Source organism: Acromyrmex echinatior, chromosome 13, assembly GCF_024713525.1.
Source record: "Acromyrmex echinatior isolate Ae372 chromosome 13, ASM2471352v2, whole genome shotgun sequence".
NCBI classification, from domain to species: domain Eukaryota; kingdom Metazoa; phylum Arthropoda; class Insecta; order Hymenoptera; family Formicidae; genus Acromyrmex; species Acromyrmex echinatior.
The window spans coordinates 9,537,787-9,557,952 of record NC_141864.1 but is presented as its reverse complement, the minus strand read 5'-3'; the positions used below and the strand labels follow the sequence as shown (position 1 = coordinate 9,557,952).

The 20,166-nt window shown below is 35.3% G+C and overlaps 4 protein-coding genes across 10 annotated transcripts; 1 reads left to right on the top strand and 3 right to left on the bottom strand.

The window, feature by feature from the left end:
- Nucleotides 1–106: 106 nt before the first annotated feature.
- On the bottom strand, nt 107–3,429 carry shams (glucoside xylosyltransferase 1 shams). Its single transcript, XM_011059917.2, has 2 exons — nt 2,580–3,429; nt 107–2,139 (listed from the first exon to the last, which is right to left on the bottom strand). Exons 1-2 carry the CDS (start codon nt 3,024–3,026, stop codon nt 1,480–1,482), a joined length of 1,107 nt encoding a protein of 368 aa, XP_011058219.1. The 5' UTR covers nt 3,027–3,429; the 3' UTR covers nt 107–1,479.
- Nucleotides 3,430–3,890: 461 nt separating this feature from the next.
- On the bottom strand, nt 3,891–5,826 carry LOC105148281 (TOG array regulator of axonemal microtubules protein 2). The gene is made up of 6 exons (XM_011059918.2): nt 5,554–5,826; nt 5,328–5,475; nt 4,915–5,166; nt 4,441–4,683; nt 4,193–4,357; nt 3,891–4,101 (listed from the first exon to the last, which is right to left on the bottom strand). The coding sequence occupies exons 1-6, from the start codon at nt 5,606–5,608 to the stop codon at nt 3,957–3,959; spliced, it is 1,008 nt and encodes a 335-aa protein (XP_011058220.1). The 5' UTR covers nt 5,609–5,826; the 3' UTR covers nt 3,891–3,956.
- Nucleotides 5,827–5,933: 107 nt separating this feature from the next.
- Keap1 (kelch like ECH associated protein 1) lies at nt 5,934–11,925 on the bottom strand. 5 transcript variants are annotated; one of them, XM_087412857.1, is made up of 7 exons: nt 10,906–11,925; nt 9,978–10,287; nt 9,232–9,396; nt 8,277–8,944; nt 7,385–7,633; nt 6,712–7,010; nt 5,934–6,619 (listed from the first exon to the last, which is right to left on the bottom strand). In XM_087412857.1, the coding sequence occupies exons 1-7, from the start codon at nt 11,043–11,045 to the stop codon at nt 6,432–6,434; spliced, it is 2,019 nt and encodes a 672-aa protein (XP_087268983.1). In that variant the 5' UTR covers nt 11,046–11,925; the 3' UTR covers nt 5,934–6,431. The 5 variants fall into 5 exon arrangements, with proteins under 5 accessions (XP_087268983.1, XP_011058224.1, XP_011058222.1 ...); XM_011059922.2 differs by having other exon boundaries at nt 11,488–11,925; XM_011059920.2 differs by having other exon boundaries at nt 11,057–11,924.
- Nucleotides 11,926–14,256: 2,331 nt separating this feature from the next.
- Nucleotides 14,257–20,102, top strand: LOC105148283 (juvenile hormone acid O-methyltransferase-like). Of its 3 annotated transcripts, none has more exons than XM_011059924.2 (5): nt 14,267–15,846; nt 18,285–18,459; nt 19,029–19,163; nt 19,247–19,388; nt 19,630–20,102. In XM_011059924.2, the coding sequence occupies exons 1-3, from the start codon at nt 15,681–15,683 to the stop codon at nt 19,087–19,089; spliced, it is 402 nt and encodes a 133-aa protein (XP_011058226.2). In that variant the 5' UTR covers nt 14,267–15,680; the 3' UTR covers nt 19,090–19,163; nt 19,247–19,388; nt 19,630–20,102. The 3 variants fall into 3 exon arrangements, with proteins under 3 accessions (XP_087268986.1, XP_011058226.2, XP_011058225.2); XM_011059923.2 differs by having other exon boundaries at nt 14,272–15,846; nt 19,029–19,167; XM_087412860.1 differs by having other exon boundaries at nt 14,257–15,846; nt 19,029–19,388.
- The last annotated feature ends 64 nt before the right edge of the window (nt 20,103–20,166 follow it).

Here is a 20,166-nt window from a genome sequence, read left to right as displayed (position 1 = left end):
AAAAGATAATTGAACTTTCCTGGTACATCATGTCGTAATGCGTTAGCGTATAATGCATGTTTCATCAAATAAATTATCATTAATTACGTATTAAATACATATTCGCTTTCATATGTGTATTTAGATCTTTTATTTAAGCTTCAATGTACAATACCTATAGGAAAAGTATCACAAATGGCATCGTTATTGCCGGGTCGTTGAACGATGCAAAATGCGTATCGTACAATATCATATAAAAAATCGTGAAAAAATCGTGTAAAAATGTGAACACTCTCAAAATTTAATTCATTATACGCATAATACTATAATTCATATACTCATATACTTATTAATTATAAATTATCAATTACTGTCCCGTTAAAACGGGACGCAGGACGCTTATTTTGAAAATCGTTTACAGTCCAATATTATTTTTTGTACAAAAGAACAGATCATTTTCCGATTTTAGAAAGACTTCCGAAATTGGACGTGAGTCACTTTCAAAGAAGTCCCACGTCACAAGCTTATTTCCGACAGATTGCACGTATAAGGCCCATATAAATACCGGAAGTAAAATCGATATTATTAATGATTTCTTCTTTCAAATTTCACCCTTTCCATCATTATTAGTAATCTTGGGAGTCTCGAATATCAAAAGAGATGATAGCTCTCGTTAAATGTAACAAATACAGTAACACTGCGAGAGATATCTTGTCTAAGGGCCAAGTACTCCGAAGATAAGCGTCAATCGCCCAGCACCGCTCGAGTATTGTCCAAAGATATCGGATAAAAATATCGCATAACAACATATTCCCCGCATCGTACTTCGTACAAACAGTAACAACATAGCGCACTTGTTAACAAAAAAACTCAAATGCACTATAGAAAAAGTTCAGTCTATATATGGAATCGTTTGGAATTATAACACGTTTATACTCTCTAATTGCGCTCACATATTTCTAGACTCTTTGACTTAATACATTGTGGACAGGTCGCGTGAGTTCGTAGTTTTCCATGTGCATAGATAATCAAACAAGAATGTTAATTGGTGGTAATTTAATTACCCCATTTTTTACATATTGCGTAATAAGTAAATCTCGTAAAAAAAGCTTATATGATAATTGTATGTAGTAGAATGATTATATACATCACGATGATTTATACTTTATCATTAGTTTCTTTACCAGTCCATAATGTGTTAAGACACATACATAAGTATGTATACATATAAGTATTTATGTAATTAAGTATTTTAGGATCTAAAATCTCTCTTAAGAATTCCGAGACGGAAGAACGCAGAAAATATTACATTTACATCCGAAAGACTTCGTGAATACATACAAATGCTTATACTCTATTCGTTATTGCTCAATCAATATATCTGTATACAACATTCATATCAATTAACGTGAAACAATCATCTAAAAGTTTTATAAAAAGATATAAAGGACAAAAAGCTAACGCGACGTACGTAATTTCAATTACAAACGAGTAAAAGTTTTAGAAGTTACGGGCAGCTAGATGCAGCTCTGGTTGGATGATGAACACCTTTGAGACGCGGCCACAGTTCGATTTATCTTCCATCATCAAGTAATTCCTCATCGGCACAAGCAGCTCGTCGTACGGGTCCATGTTTAGTTGATACTCCTGCATAGCCCGGTATATGGCCTTGAAAGGTGGTTGCTTTTGCGAGTGAAACGTTCCGCGGGAACCATGCAACACCAGAGCACCTTCTCTTTCTGCCTCTGCACATACTGACATGTACATGCAATGGTCGGGCCTGTAGTTGTACCGGCATGAGTATACGTATAGCTTCTCTGGATGATAATGGAATATTATGTTGATAATGTCCTGATCGCCCCAGGTTATCTTCAGTTTATACTCCTTGTGGATGGGAATTACGTAGTCCGTCCATCGGAACTTCCTCATTCTCGTCAGATTCATCAGCATCACTCCTGAATTGACCCCCAGCTTGCCATAATACGGATGCTTGGCGAATCGATTGTACCAACCAGTGTTGGGATCCTCGTGCTCAGGACTGAGGGCTGCCAGCTGACTGGAGTTCATCTTCTTGAAATTGTCCCATACTTTCTCGGGTGGTGCCAGAAACAGGGTGTCTGTGTCCACGTAGAGAACCGCATCCGTGTCATTCAGTACAGTCTAAAACACAAATCCAATAAATCTTGCTCTCAGAAAAAAAACGTTAGATAATGATCATGTAATTTTTTTCCTAATACAGGAAAGTTAATATTTCTCATTACCTACAAGGATAAAATTTTGATTTTTCGTGTTTCTTGTATAAAACTGTACATAATTGTGATGGAATAATAAAAAAATATAAGTTAGGCTGTGAAAACTTGATAAGAAACAAGACAAATTGGAGAAAAATAAGAAAAGTGCTAAAGATAATTAGAGATATAAGGAGTTCTTTAAATATTAAAAAATATGAAATGGAGCTGGAATAAGATTTTGTAAACCAAGTTTCTTCCTGACTATCATATATTCTGAAGTAAATAATTCTATTCACTTTTCATGTTTCTTTAGAGAAAAAATTACACAATCGCTACCTTGAAATTAGACCACTAGTTAGATTCACTTACTGGTAGAAACAGTCGTTGTGCCGCACAGGGTTTAAACAGCTTCTTCCACATAGCCACATCGCTACCATCCGGGAAGGTGATGGGCCGCACCAGGAAATCAAAGGTCTTATTGGATATGAGTCGCCACTCCGACAGCTTCTCGCTGAAGGCTGGTATCAAATTCTGCTCAGTCAGTATTATGAATTGTAGCGGCCTGCTGGTGAAGACTAGTGCCGATTTCAGCATAGTTAGGGCCTCGTGCAGCCTATCCCCGCATACGACTACGCATATCGTCACCTCACTTGTCGATGGGGTACTTGGGGACTTCTTCGAGAGCGCCAAGCGCTCCCTGCTCGCTGATGGTTGGTCGTATAGCTTGATAGAGAAATTGGTGGTCACGTTAAGCAGTATTATGAGCGCGGTGAGGATAAGGCACAGCAAGAACAACTTGTATACGGATTTCATCATGTCGTGTTGTGTTGCGTTTTATCTCAAACTGAACAGAATTGCGACGTGGTCGATAGACGACGTCGGCAGTAATCTGACGGCATTTTGGACCCCTTCTAAAAGCAGACGTCAATCCACGACACGTTTGTGGAACACAGCGGGTTCCAATATCGCGTCGTCGATGTTGCGTCTCGCGTCTCAAGTAATGGTCTGCGCCATATTTACGATATAACCCATGATGGAAGGGATAACAAGTGGTCTTCTGTTCCTGGTATCAATCATGAAACTTTATCCCTAGGAAAATGAAAAGTGAAAATTTTCTCCATTAATTTCAATCGTTAAAGTGATAAAAAAGGTTGAGATAACTTGCATTCTTAGGTTTCTCTCTGATAATATTTTTCAAATTTATAATAAACTTCTTGATGTCGAAATTAGTGGTTGATGGATGTCGATTTTTTTTATAATCGGTAAAGTCATTAGTAACTTTATCTACTGTCGATTTTGCCGACAGTCAGTAAATTCAACAGTAATTTTATCGACTACAAATAATTAAGATGTTTAGTTACTGATATCAGAAATTTTTAAATTTTCTTATCTAATGTATTTAAAAACGCCATAAAGACATCGTAAAGACGTCTTTTGGGACATATACATGACACATCCAAAAGAGATCTAATAGAGGTTTTTTTTAGATAATATATGTTGTTTTTATTCAAAAATTGTTTGCACAAAAATTGTTTTTTTCAAAAGAACTCGCTTCCTCGACTCTTTCAAGTCTATTCTACAATGTGCTTTTTGTTTTTTGTTTCTTGTTTTTTACCTTTTACTCTTAACTCCTTTGCAATCGTTGCGATCTTTCTAAGGTCACATAAAACATATTCGAACTTTTTGATTTATGAGTTTTTATTTCTTTAATTATTTAAATGCATTACATAATAATAATAAATAATGTTACACGGTATGAGTTTGATTGCACTTCAAAGATACTAATTGCTTTTCTACGCTACTAATAATCTTCCAATCTACATCCTGATAAAATAGAATATCAAAATCTGGATGACCCATCATCGCTTTTAATGTCTTTTTTGCATCATTCCTGCAGTTAATATACGTTATATAAGTGTAACAATAAATATTATTGATGATATATTCCCAATAGGGAATCAAAATCACGTTTTAAGATTTACCTTGTTTCGTTATTACCGTCAAGAAGAAATTTAGTACACATTGTGAATATCTTACGGCGGAGGTCTTTGAAATTTGGATTTGACAATAAACATTCCACACCAATAATATTAATAATATTATAAAGCAAGTGACTGATGGTTGCCCTTATCAATGGATTCTTGTGGCTATATAACGTTGTGGTAATATAATTGCAATATAATTGGAGATGTCGATTGAAGCAAAGATGAGATAAAGTACATTCAATCACCTAGCACTATGTTCATTGGTCAATATACGAATACAAGTTGCAGGAGGCAAGTGTGACACCATGGAATCCAAGGCACGTTGAGCGTCATTTCGGATTCCTTTGTTCGTATGCGTGCTTTTCAAAAGCAGCGTGGATGCAAGTTCATCGAATTCAGGTCTTTGAGTACACTGAACTGTCTTGTACAACTCCATCGCTACCTGGCAAGCAGTTCTAACGACGTGCGGCCTCGTATTTCGCAGTAAACTGCGAAAATAATGATGTTACGTTGTAGCAAATAAAATATATAATTCTATGTCTTTAAAATCTCTTTTTTAAATGAATATCATTCTGAAGATGAAATCTCACTCAACAAAGATTAAAATTTGTATTACTCTTTGTCAAGAGTGGCTTAATTTTCATTCTTTAAAATGAGATTCCATTCTCATTCTAAGAAGAATTTAGAAAGAAGAGATACAATAGAGATGCTCCAATGACCTGCATAATGTTCGATATATACGAGGCATGTTGGAGTCCAATAATTCTGGTTCAATTCTCGAAATGTGCATCAGTTTTGTTAAAGCTGATATACTGCTTTGCCATTGGTCCTGCTTTAAGCTCTGCATGGCATGTTTCAATGCTTCATGTGGACTTGCAAATTCCTCTTGTGTTTCTACACAATCGCTCTCCAGCATAGATACGTAATCTCCATAAATAACCGTAGGATTAACATCCTTCGGGTATTTATTACTGAAAGTACACATATTCGAACATGAGTGATACGATCACTGTTTATTGTTATTTATATATAATATATTTTGTTTGTAATTTAGTAATTTGACTTAATTCAAATAATTTGTCCCATGTTAAAATTTTAATAAAATGCGAAGAAATTAAAATGCTCGATGTACCTGTCAGATAACGTGGGAAAACGTAGGTCGCCCGAAGCCCCAGAATATACTTCGACAAATTGCGTTTTTGCAACTTGTGATGAATTTGCATTCTCATGCTGAATAGATAAGGAAGTCGTTTCCGCCGCCGCACGTGAGGCAGACTTACCTTTTATCCAAGACAGTTTTTATCACGAAATAAATACTGGCATTTATAAAAGATTTCGCAATCGACTAATGTTCCTACCTGCGCCTTTGCACATGGGACACATAATATATTTCTTGCATCCCGTATGCGCCATTCTATCACAATTTTTCTTATTATAACACGACGGGGACTATATTTTACAGAAATTCGATTACTTTAATATTGCAGGAATTTGTCTGCTGTATCTTTGTCTCTAAACGTCCATTTTAAACACGTAAGCATCGCTTGCATAACTTTCTATAAAAGTGCTGCTTTGGCATTTAGATAAATTCAAGTCAATAAATTTGTATTAATGCCTGATATTGCCGCGCAATAAATTCGATAAAAATTTCAATAAAACAAATCAATAGAGATTACGATGATGACAGTAATGCTACGAAAGATAGCAATAATTGAGCTAATAAGAAAAACTAAGCTAATAAGAAAAAAAATTTCTGTATTTTTTGGAAAATAATTTTCTTACGCTACAAGAATATGTACATTATATATTATTTCTCTATGCATTATATTAATTATAGAATCATCTATAATTAAAAAACGATAAAGGTATAAAATATAACCGAGTCGCATTTATCCTAATGAAGATAAATTGGTCCTTCAATAAACTGCAAAACAATAAAAGTTATTTCCTTTTGTCGAGAAAGCGTTTTCAATTGGCTAGTTGCAATTTTCTAATCAAATGGTCTGGTTCAATGACACGTGTCGTCTAAGTATTATATGTTACACTGCTCAATTCAATTACGAACGATTGAAGGATAATTTATATCCTCATTCTTTACAGTTTATATCACAACATAGTTTCAGTGTATGGAACTTCGTTCCACACTATTTTAAAGTCCCAGTTTGTTTCGCAAATGAAAAAATTTGACTATCTTTGTTTTTTAATGTCTCCTAAAAAGGGGTATCAGTTCCGTGTATCACGATGGCGGTTTCTCTAGCGAGATATTATAATCCAAATGATCACAATGTATAGGACACTGATAATATGACACTGCACTAGCGTGGCCGGATCTTCCTGATGTCATAGGCATACCTTGGGCCCATTGGTCCTGAGTGGGGTCGTAAATTTCTACTATATTTAAAAATGTCGTACCATCGTATCCTCCTAGAAAAAAAATCGTACGTGTACATTATTTATGAGATGCCTCTCTAAAAAAACAGCTTTATTTCGACAAAGATTGAAAGAATCATGCTTACCCATTGCGTATAGTTTGCCATCAAGAACGGTGACGCTAAGAGCACTGCGGGCGATGGTGACGCTGCTCACGTTCTCCCATATGTCGTGCTCCGTGTCGTACCTCTCTACCGAATTCAATTGCGATTTCCCATCGTATCCGCCTATAACGTATATATATTGGCCCAGACTGGCCACACCAGCTCCTGAGCGGCTGCACTTCATAGGCGATACCATTGTCCATTCATCATTCTCAGGATGGTAACACTCCACTGAGCTGAGCCGGTCCTTGCCGTCGAAGCCACCGATCGCGTAGAGTAATCTGTCAGGAACGTATTTTTTTACATTATATACCATAAAGATTTAATATATTAGGTATAGTAAAAATAATGGATTTCTTTTTACTACACCTAATATTATATGTATAACTTTTAATAATTACAATGGTATATAAATACATCTTTCATTCTTAAATAAAATAAAAGTAAATAAAAATTTTTTATATGACATTCAGAACATTGTAATTGTAGTTTGAATTAGTAAGATATAATTATCATACTAATCACGTAGCTAAATATATCACGTAGCTAAATATGATTTACTTTAAAATTTAAATGTAATCATTTGTTTTCATAAGCAATTATGTGATTAACATTTTTATCGTTCAATGAATATCGAAGCTTTAACAAATAGTACCTATTCACTACTGCTACTCCTACGCCTAATCTCTTGATATGCATGGGTTTCACACTGGTCCACGTATCTTGATCCGGGTCATAGCATTCGACACTATTGTGATATTCAATGCCTGCGCTGCCACCCACAGCATACAATAGACCATCCATAACGGCGACTCCGACCCTATTCCTCGGTACCGACATCGGACTGCATGGTCGCCATTGATCCGTCATTGGATTATACCTGTCAACCCAGTCGCTGTCGTACCTGAGAAAAGTCGTATGATTTTGTTAGTTATATTTCAAAGTTTTTAACGTCCGGCTTTAATGTTCGCATTTGAAGTCACCTGCGTAAAGCGGTATGTCAATCATAATTTTTCATGCTGTTTTTATGTGTATTATCTGATAACTATATTTGATATATCGCAGCATAAAGCATTTCTAGATTTTTTAATGCATTTCTATGTCTCCATGCAAAATTAGAGTATTTTTAGGTATTTTAAAGTAAAAATAAATGTTATCTAGAGTTTAGTTATATTTTCTATTTCTTAAAAATACAAGGAAACAGAAGTATAAATATAAAAGTATCACGTTCTAATTCTTTGAAGAGAATTTTCTTTAAAGAATATATAATTAGATGTCTAAATAAGATATTTAAAAATCTAAAAAAAAAAACAAACTTACATGGCACTTTTTGGTATCAAAATATAGCACTTTGGTTTTCGCAAAATAGAAATAAAATCAAAGATAATTTTTATAAAAAGTTCTCGAGAAGAGTTTCAATAAAATTTCATAAGAATTTCTTTATTTCTTCAGGCAGGAAAAGTTTCTTGAGTTTTTCAAGATTTTCCAGACACTTCATATTATTATATTTCCAAAACATCGAACACAATCGGCGTCCAAGTGCTAACCTGCTTCCCGGTGAATTGTGTCTCCCACCGACTGCGTAGAACATCCCCTTGAGAAACGCACCGCCTAAACCAGATCTGGGAACGATGAGCTTCGCGTGTTGCGTCCACGTCTTGTCATCGGCGTTGTAGCCTTCCAGAACGTCGAGCGAGTGCTTGAAGAAACCACCGGCGATGTATATTACCCGCCGCGTGTTAGGTGTACGCTCTTTCACAATCGGCTTCTTGTGCAACGTCAAGTCTTTAAAAATCTGCGCCAGATACTCGCGACACGCTGGCACCTTCTTCAGCACGTCGCAATTTTTCATCTGCTCCCGTAGAAAGTTCGGCGTGAGGTACTGACAACGTACCGCGTGCAGTATATGCTCCATCTTGGGCCGCCTCGCCTCTTCGTTATACTTGACCCACTTCAGCACGGCGTTGTAAACCTCCCTTTCCTCCTGTACATTCAATTCGTCCTTTCTGATGAGCGTCACCAACTGTATAGCGGACAGTTGCAAGAACTCCTCTTCTTGGCATATTTGGTTAAAGTGCTGAACAATGAATTGATTCGCCTTATGGTACAGGTCGTGGCAACCATGCTGCTCAGCAAAGTTGGCGATGCCAATCGCATTCGTGGGATCGAGTTGTCTTTCCAGAAAAACACTACACGCATCTATCACATTGCTAACCTGTATCAAAATACACATTTATCAAACATTAAATCAGTAGATATCAAATTCTATATCAATATATTTATTAATCTATTTACACTCAGAAAATAAAATGACAGTCAATATTCTAATTTTCCATTCAATAATATAAATGCAATAACATATGTTATATGTACTTAATAGTTATATTATTGAGTAGAAAATTATAACATTGATGTAATGTTACTACTAGTCTGTATTCTGTGGTCATTGATACAATTCTTTGTTTTATATGTTTCTTTTCTCTAAAATTATTTGTTACGTACCTGGAACATGGTAGCTGCTGACAGCAGTGAACATACAGTAATCTCAGTAACTCTTATTTGACCAGTATACATGAAGTACATTAAACGAGCCATCGTAGTTGGACAAACACCCTGGAGCTTCACTCTTGTCATCTCGCATTCCTTCAATCCTCCAGTAAACATTGCCTGAAATATTAAAGTTAGTCAACATCAACTAATAATCTTCATTCATTCTAATTCCAGTGGCATAAACTCCTTTGCAAGTGAAATAAGCAAACATATTCGAAAGTCTATTTTTTAAAGGTAAACTTTTTATACTTAAAGTGAAATATATTTTTAAAACTTGACAAAAGCAAAAAGTTCTAGTGTAGTCTATATATAGTTCAGCAATAAAAAACAATCCTGATAGCGATTCTGGTTAAATTACATTAGAATATATATTGAGCCAATATCATGTTGACAATGCTCGTTTCTACCAATGTAGATTCTTCACCTTTTTCTAGTTCCAAGACTTAGAAAAAGATGAAGAGTAAGTTGAACCGAGAGATTAAAGTTAATCTACACTGATAGAAACGGGCATAAATTATGCTACCAGGAAAATCTCGAAAAACGTGTACAACACTGGGTGCTTTGCATTTAGTGACACAACTTGACACAAACATCATTCTTTCTTGATATTCAGAAACTAACAAAGATAGAATGACACTTGTATTGACTTGCATCACTAAATGCAAAGCACTTGATTTGCATACAGCTGTCAAGCTTACCTTAAAGTAAGGACTAGCTGCTGCTAAAATAACTTTATGTGCATGGAACAGTTCGGTACCGACTTCCAGTATCACGTCAGTCAGCATATGATGGCTGCGCATCATAAACATCATCTTCATAGTCTCCTTCAAGTAGTTGGCCATGCAGAATGTCATGTCCCCGAGGTCACCTCGCTGCCGCTCCGTGTTGAGTATGCCCTCCCAATCCGTTTCCTCCCCTGACGCGAATGGGACAGCACCCGGCGACGGAGCATCGTCCCGGGCCTCTTTCTTCCGTTGACAATCTTTCTCTCCATCCATTAAAGTAGAGCTGTAAAGCGAGAATTGCGCCTTTAGATATTTACATACGTTCATGTCATTGCGCGCGCGTACGCACTCCGCTCGATTCTCCTTTCCTTCCCGGAATTCGTCAAAGTCACGGAATTATCACCCGTTCCCCGAGATCGCGTTTCCACCACATTATTCTGACGGACCGACAACAACACAACATCACGACGGATACCCGTTAGCTTTGTTTTCTGTGCCTGAACTACTCAATGAACATCCCAAATCAAGAGAAAGTGTCAAAATAACTTTATTTTGACATCATGAAAATCAAAATGATAATTTTTCATTGCAAAATCTGACTGTTTTTAGACATTCAGAATCTTCATCAAAAAATCAAAATAAAGTCCTCTTGATTTTTTATTGGCTTTTGCGTGTTCCTTGGAAAGTACACTTTAGGAACGTAAAAGTGAGATAGATATATGTTTGATATCCAGCGAAAACGAGAAAAAGAGAGACGTAAGCGGTGCAGTGCATGCAAGTGCATGGTGCAGCGTAGCGTTGGGATGAAAAAAAAAACAGACCTAGATATTGTGCGGAAAAGCCGCGGAGACCGTCACGCGCAATAATAGCAGTGTAATCGCGCGACGCGAGTCACTCATACATGGTGTCGCAGAATCGTCGCACGTGATCGCGGGATGGTTTCCAACGATGAAATCCGTCACGGAGATGATCGCCTGAGTAGATCGCTTCTCCGTGCGTGCGCGCGCGCGCACGCACGCATGCGAGATCTCGCATACGCATGGCATACTTACCCGGCCTGCCCAGATCACCAGGGCAATCTACCTTCGTCGAGGAGTCACCGATGGACGCGCGAGCGAGATGGATAAATGCGACGGATATAAGTAAGGCGGCGTGATCATGTTTCACGATCGATCTCGCCGATGATACACGATGACGCAGACATCCTCCGGGCTTCGGCCCTGCTCCGATAGATGCGGCGTCACCGAACAAGCGACGAAGTGACAGGCCGACGGCGACACCCAAGGGAAAGGGAAAATCACAAAAATCAAGGAACACAAAAAAATCGAAATGATTTTATCTTTAACGATCAAACTTTGTAATAAAGAATTATCATCTTGATTCTCATGATTCTCAAGTCATTCTGACTTTCTCTTGACTTCTTTTTTCTTATTATTATGTCCCTGCTTGATTTTTTTTCAATCCAAGAAACGGATCACCGTACCATACGTTGAGTTTTGAATCTCAGATCCTGTGATAACCTCCGTGGGAGGGGTTAGAGGCTTCACTTTTACTATTCAAATGTCTTCTCTTGACTTGAACCAGCGTGTTCCTTGAGCCAGGCGACGGAGTCGCTTCGTGTAATTTGCATAAGCACGTGTTTCACCGCCGCACGAATGACGATCAATCGCGGACACCAATACGAACTCGGAAGTCGGAACTTGAGCGGCGCGGGCGGGATTTCTTCTCGTTGCCGTCGACCGCTTACTGTCAGTGACTGTCACCGTCGCCGTCGTCACCGTCGCTCCACCGCCGCCGCCGCCGCCGCCGGCGGCGCGAAAACGCGAGATCGCTTCGTCACGATTTGTACCGTAGATACGCCGGTGTACCTTTGTCCGCGCCGCTGATAGCGGTCGGCCAACGTTAACTGGTTGGTTGGCTCGGCTAATAATCCACCGCGACCCTGACGGTGACTCGGTAATAAATATATATACGACCGATGAATCGCGCGATGGACGGCGCGAGGCGCGTTTAAGAGAAATCAGCGCAGAGAAGGATGGTTTTCAGCGAATGCTTCTTTGATCGCGTCGATTCAGCCGGTTGTTCCCCGAGATTTCAGCGAGCGCGATCGGAGATCGGGGGAGTCTCCGATTCCGTGAAATTAAATGCTCGCGGACTCGTTTCGCGAGAGAAGACTTCGGGAAGTCCGTCGGAGAGGCGAAACTCGTCCGCGAATGTATTTCGTGATCCTGAAATCTCTTTGGAATCTTATAGATTTTTTTTTCATCTATTGTTAGGACAAAGAAGTTCCAACTGTCCGGAACATGCGATTGTGTGTTTTAATAAATGAAGTGAAAATTACGAAGTGAGCAAATTATTCATAGTGTTCACGATGAAATTATAAATATTCTGATAAATTCGCTCACTTTTGTATCTCTCTCTCTCTCTCTCTCTCTCTCTCTCTCTCATTCCTGCATCTCATTTCAAGATACACAATAATTAATTGACTTCCTGGAAATCAAAATTATGTTTCTTGAAATTAATAAATTTGTTCATTGTAATTTTCTTCAACAAAGCAAACAGAATAAGTAGAAATTTGCATCAACAGAAGTAGAAATCGGAGCACGAAGAAACGGCTGCGATCAGCAAAAAAAGCTACTACTTTGCAATTACTGTAATATTAATACGTTTGTTTTATTACAATTACATCCAGTGAAGAATTAAGAAGAAACTAATTATATTAAAAATTAATTTTATAATAATTGTATAGCTGCTTTTTCTACTGAATGCTAATGTGATTCCAGATAACAAGCAGATGTTATATTTGAAGATCAATCATGTGATTAACTTTTTCTCTAGAACGGAAACGTGAAAAATGAAAATATTTTTGTATGTATTACACACGTTTTGTACGTATTTACATACGCACATACATAAAAATTTTCTTATCGCATTTTGTTCTTGAGAAAAAATTATATGATATCGATATACTCCGAACGAATTTTTCGCGTCATGCCGTAACCGAAGGAACACCAAGTCAAGAGAAAGTCAAAATGAGACTTTATTTTGACATCATGAAAGTTAAAATAATCATTTTTTTTTTGTTACAAAATTGGACTATTTATCAATATATTTAACAATTATTTATTAAGAATCAGAATAAAATCATTTTGAATTTTTGTTGACTTGTGCGTTCCTCAGGTGGGAACCTTCGGGAACGAGATTTTTTTATGACCGATTTCGCAGAAATGACGATGGTACATTCCGTTCTCTCATCCAGGTATAAAAACGAGGGAAAAATTCCGCGCGCGTCCCCGTCCGCCCCGAGCGATGGATCCGACCGTGAAACAGCAATCGTGACCGTAGATGACTCGAATGACTTGCAAATTCTGTCCGCTCGCAGCCCGCCGGCTCGCCTCGATCTCGCGCGTAATCAAGCGAACGGTATTTCTTCATCGCGCGCTTAACCGAGTCAGCTGTTCCGGAGTCTGGAGAAGCCGAATTAGTTGACCGTTCGACGGGGCGACGCGAGATACCCATCGATTAATCGCGGCGATTTCCTCGCGGCAAATGGAAAGGAAATATTTTTATTAAAAATGAGAGGAAGACGGCGAGCGCGATGCTGCGTTGCCGAAGAAAATATATATTCATAAAATGCCACCGATCATTATTTATGATATGTTTATTGTAATCGATGGGAAGAATTAATGAGAAAAAATAATGATCTTCTGTGAAAAGATTAAAACATTCCTTGTATGAATTATTTTGAAATTTATATCGTTTTAAGTCACGTGGATTATTCGCTGTTTTATTCGCACTTGGATAACTATCGAGGCGAATTTAATACGATAGCTGATAAGAGATTGCTGACAAAGAAACGAAATTATTCTGGCAATTCTCGGAGTACAGGCGATTAAATTTTGATGAGTGTCGCCCTCGTTTGGTCGAAGTGAAAACCCAGAGAACACAGTTTACATGATAATTTCAGTCGGTAATTTATATTTTATAATACAGGGCGTCCCAAAATTCCGCAGTGAATTGAAACGTTTGTGTTTGGTTCCATTCTCGTTTTGCGTTGTGTTATTTCGCTGCATGAGTTTGTACTCTAAGTGGATAACATCTGTTAAACCGCGTATATACACTACTCAATCAGCACACAATATTAAAAAAATATTTTTAAAAATGTTTATTTAATATAAAAATATTAAATAAATGTTTATATAAAAAATGTTTTTTAATTGGATAGCAAATGAAAAATATCGCATATGAAAAACTAGGAAAATATTATAGTATATATAACGCATATTATAATATTTTCCTAGTTTTTCATATGCGATACTTTTCAAAAATAGGGGCCCTGAATATCGATTATACAATATAATTTTTTTCTAGAGCAGAAATGTGAAAATTGTTATGTTACACTGTTAGAAATGTTCTTAAATTTTAGTAATTTTTAAATTACACAATTTGAATTTAATTTCAAACAATGGCATTACATTAAATTTAATATATTTATAACTAAAAAATATTTGTGTACATAAAATTTAATGTATTTTTCATGAAAATTTATGAAATTTAATGTACTTTTCGTAAAATTTTATTAAAAGTACATTAAATTTCATTAATTTAATGTACACGATCATTTCATTTAAGTAACTACTGTAACTTAATTTTCAGTTAAATCATTCATTCACTTTTAATTTCGTTCATAATCACAAGTTTCATTTACATGTAAAGGAAGCTCATGGTTACATTTCTAACAATATATTGGGTCATCTAAAAAGTATCCGCGGTTTTTTATCACTAGATTTTTATCACTGGTGTTGACCATCCTCCTAACCAACAACCTAGGGAAAATCACATGATCGATAGATCCGAATTTAGATTTCGTAGAAGTTCGATGTGTTTGTTGGACACGGACCGAACATCATTTGATTTTGAGTCGCCGTCGCGGTAACATCGCTTGAGACCAATACTTTTATTTGTAAAAAAATTAAAAAGTAATTACATTGTGCAGTAAGTATATAAAATTAATTTAGTAAGTCTTCATTTAAAGTTTTAGTATAATCTTCATTTAAAGTTTTCAATAATTTTACGACATAGATATAATATATGTAGTATATAAAAAAAGTTAGAAAAACTACCGCTGAACATAGTCAATGAATGTTTGCAATCGCGGTTTGTTCGCTTATAGATGTATATTATACGCTGTGTGTATAAATGTTAATACAGTGTTAACAACGCTTAAATCTATCGTTTTTTTTTTTTGTTTATTATTTCTTGATTTCCTCTTTTTCCAAGAATTATTTAGCCACGTGTTTTTTGTTTCTTCCAAAGTTCAATAGTGCAATAGAAAACGAAAAATGGGATAAAAATATAAAAAAATAAGCAGTAAAAAAAATAGCAAGTGCAAGAAACACAAAAAGCACATTTGTGGAATAAGTTGTAAGAGGATCCTAAAGTCACCTATATTATTTTCTATTGTTAACCTCATGTTAACCCTATGTTCAGCAAAAGAATAGGAACCAGAATGCTATAGTTTTACTCTTTCCTTAATCAACGTATTGCAGTAGTTTTGCTCTTTCCTTGCACCAACGTATTGCAATTAGCGCAGAACTTCGCGCCTCTCGATGTCTCTTAGTCAAATATCGTCATCGATTAGTGCACTGTCATTCAGTGAAATAGAGTAATATCTTAATGAATATCTTCACAGGGGTAACAATGGCTCGGGTTCGGCGGGCTGGTCGAAAACAAGTTTTGCGGGCATTAGTACGTGAATATTACAGAGTGATTGATTTTGATCCGCGCGTGTTCTCGGATCACCAATGGATTCAGAATCGCCGGGGATATCATCCAGTACCGGGTAACCATCAGGATTTTCCGCCAAATTACCGAGCCCTTCCATGACACGCGTTATAAGGGTGGTGCCGCTTCCGCAATCGCTCTGATTTTGTCTAATTCATATCTGTTTTTTATTTTTTTATTATTATTATTTTTTTAATTTTTATTTTATTTTATTATACAAATATACATATTAAAAGAGATATCTTGTTGTAAAGGCGACTCCCGAAGCAAGGAATCTCGGTTTCCGCTCAACTCTGATTCTCATATTCATTTCTCATATTCATTTCTCCGATTTATCTTAAAAGGAGCGCGATGCTCCACGTACTCCGGCCGCGATATTCTTTCAAATCCAGAACGTGACAACTGATAATACGACACATAATTTTTGTATTAACAATTACTTTTTTCCTCTTTTACTGATTCGAAAATCCTTTTTCAAAATTAAAGTATAATTAATAGTACATTAATAGTACATGATAGTGAGGTAAAGTTTATACTGCAGAACGACAAAAAATTTCGAAACTAATCGATATCTTTACCATTTCTTAGTTCAATATGGCGCTCCGTTACATCGTGATCACATTTGCTTCATATAAAAGTAATCTGTATTTACGAAATAGTAAGTCCACAGATTAGTAGTTTCCATGAGAAAACAGCGTGGAGTTCTTAAGATTGGACTTAGATGTCTAATTAAAATGTTATTATTACATGAAAATTTATGTGGTGCGTAAGATATTGATGTAGTAATATGTATTGTGATGTATAGTGATGACTATGTATAGTGATGAATATGTATCGATGATAGGTAAATCGTGTAAGTACATATTTTATAATATGTAACTAAGAATTCAAAAATATGTGTATATAAATATATTTATTATACTTTTAATAAAAATATTTAATTTGTATAATTATCAAAGTATGATTTATTCTTACACAAAATTAAGAAATAGAAAAAACTAGAAAAAGAATGTAAATAATTTTTGACTGAAAGAAGAACTCATAATTCATAACGTGAAAGTGAAATTTCCCATTTTTATATACAATATATGGTAACCTAAAAATTAAAGATTATCAATGAAATTCATTCATAATCGAATCTTAGAGATACTGTCAGAATAGAAATGAAATGAAACAGAAATTCGTTTCATAAATCGGAAATAAAAAGAATTCTTTCTGTGCTATCTGGAAAACTTCTTTACGATATCTTATATAAGTTTTTTTTCAAATTGAGAAAACAATCCGTTTTCAATGTATCATTCTGTAAATTGTTATATTTTGTATATAGAATATCGATCGTATTATATTAATAATTAATAACATATTTCAAAATTAATAATTAATAATTAATAACATATTTCAACAATCTCTAGAATAAATTAAATACTAGTCTGATACAATTACGGTTGGATACAGGATTCTGCGGTTTGATTTATTGTACTATAGAGAATAATCGCAATAAAACTTGACGTTTTCTCGTTTTTTGCACACAGATAAGTAATATATTCTGATAGCTCCTCTACTCTCGTCAACATACAAATATTCAAATGAGGGAGTCGGCTGATTTCAAAAGACAGTATTTTTTTTTTAAATAGCATCGTACGTTTCGCAAAATCTCTTTCAAATCCTCCACATCAATCTCCTCGCGATCTTTGATCCGCATCACATTTCTACGTTTCCCGGAATCTGGACTTGATCATTAATTCTATTTGTTCTCTTTGTAGTGTGCATGTTCATTTCTCATCCAATGTATTAGGTGTTGGAATTAATTCGTAGCGTTTTTTAATGAAAGAATGTTATTTATTTCACATGAGCATTAAAAAATACATTAATGAAAGTACTTCCCATCACTTGTAAAACGCTACGAATTAATTCCAACACCTAATAGAATCTAACTTTTAATCTCTCTTTATTATACTCTTCATCTTTTTCTTAGAACCGAAATAAATAAGTTATCTATACATTGATGGAAATAGGCGTTACAGGCTTAGACTAGAGGAATTTTGCAATTTATATATTATATATATCAATGCAGTTCCTTCTTTAAAACTGTGATGAATCCGTTCATGTACGTTGAGCACGATCATATACAGGAATACCATAGTATTTTTTCCGAAAAATTTCTTTAAATTGCGTCAGTTGAATCATGTATCAAGGAAATGTATGAACATCAGTTCCGATTGCGAGGAGCAAAAAACGTGCTATCTTCATCAAGCTGCAATGATAATAAGTGAGAAGGGAAGGACAAGGTGACAGAATCTATACTCTCTGAATTCTTTGAAGTAGAATCTCGCTCTTAAAAAGTGAAAATTGTCAGTCTTGAAAAAGAGTAACTCAACAATTTTCAATCTTTAAGAGTGAGATTTCACTCTTCAGAGTGAAATTCACTCTAAAAGTTTTAGAATGTATAGATGACTCAGTTAATTCACACTTAATGAATACAATTTTTACACAAAGGTACGGACGCTTCTGAGAAGATGGTCGAATATGCGAATAGGACGCATGCTATCGACGAAGTGCTCAGAGACTTCGAGACATTGAACATTCAGACAAAAGATTTGCCCGAGAAATACATCGCTGAGTTGGACGTCATACATCCGTTTCCTGTTTTGCATTTTTGCAATGATATCCGGTAAGGAACTTTTCATTTTGTATCCAAGTAACATGTGATAATATTATCTTGACCATTTATACATGAAATCTTGATAAGAAGTATTAGGATATGAGCTTCGACCAAACTCTTAACTTATATAATCGGTTAATTTGATCTCAAGACAAAATTTTTAATATTCATTTTTATTAATTTTTTTTCGAAACATTAAATATAATTCTATTAATTAATTCTAATAATTAAATAATTTACTTTTATATTTATATTATTTAATTAAAACAGTGCTGATCAAGTTAATGGAAGACTGATTTGATTGAAGTCACTCTGACTTTTCATCAAAACGTCATATAAAGTTTTAGATGATATCTAAGATTTGATGAGTCATCTTAATTTTATTATCATGACAATCAAGTGTTATAAAACTTGTACAAGATAATCCTTTGAAGTATTTCCTTACTTCCGTAACGCGATAAAACGCATTTCGAAAGTAAAGCTGATTCGAGTTTCACATGTTGACTTAATATCATTGCTCGAGAATGTAATATAGATTGCAGATTCTAGGAAATAATCACGTTTATCTCTGTTGATAGACAGGGATTTGAGAACATTTACAATATGCTTCGACCTGGCGGGACTTTCTATATGATATGAGTATCTTCTCATGACATGAAAATGATTTAAAATCTTGAAATTATGACAGAGAACAAGCGCTTTGCATCATATTTGTACGTGAGTATCGCTGTGTAAGTTATTTTACTACCTTATAACTTTCCTGAGTTGCTAATCGCTACGCCATGCTTTCACGTAGGACGTGAAGAAATACACCGCGCCGTTTCCAGATACGGACAGGCCTCACATAGCATTAAAAGAATTACTTCAGAGTATCGGATTTACGGTTTACTATTGCAATACCCGAAATGTGAAGGACAATAGTCCGTACGATGAAAAGCGTAAGTACTCTAATGCCCGTTTCTACCGTTCAATGTAGGTCAATTTAATCTTTAACTACCTTACCTTTTTTTAATTCTAAGAATTAAAAAAAGGTGAAGAGTAAATTAAACCGAGATTAAAGTTAATCAATACTGATAGAAACAGGCATAAAATTTGTCATTTACGACATAAATTTTTTGCCTTCATTGAAGAAAATATAAATTCACATTAATTTCATTACTCCCCTTTTCGTGATTTCAGCATTCGTTATGTCTGTCTTTTCATTTTTGCACGAGATGCCATCTGGTCGAGCGAAGAACTTCAAAAAGGAGTTTATAGGTGAATATACGTGAAAATAACGAAAGGAAAATACAAGCATAATGATGAACCGCTGACGCTGTACAGATACAAACTACTAATAGTGAAAGCATGAAAAAACTAGAATAGATAATAATCATGTATGAGTGATATTGTGTAATAATTACGTGTACATATTATTTAAATTATTTGTAGAAAATTCATTATGGGCCGATTTATTATTATATACTTATTAGTCAAATATTATACATTTATAGATAAAAGATAAGAAAAAATTTGGTTGTTAAATTTAGAGGAAATTGAAGAATATTCCAAGCAGAACGAGTCACGATAATAACATCAAAATGATATTAAAATAAATCGGAAATGATTGAAAAATGACTTTTAATTATCATTTTGGAGTTATTTTGACATCATTTTGATATCATAATGATTTATTGTTCTTCTTGGGATGCTTTTATCTTTCGCAATCATTCTTAA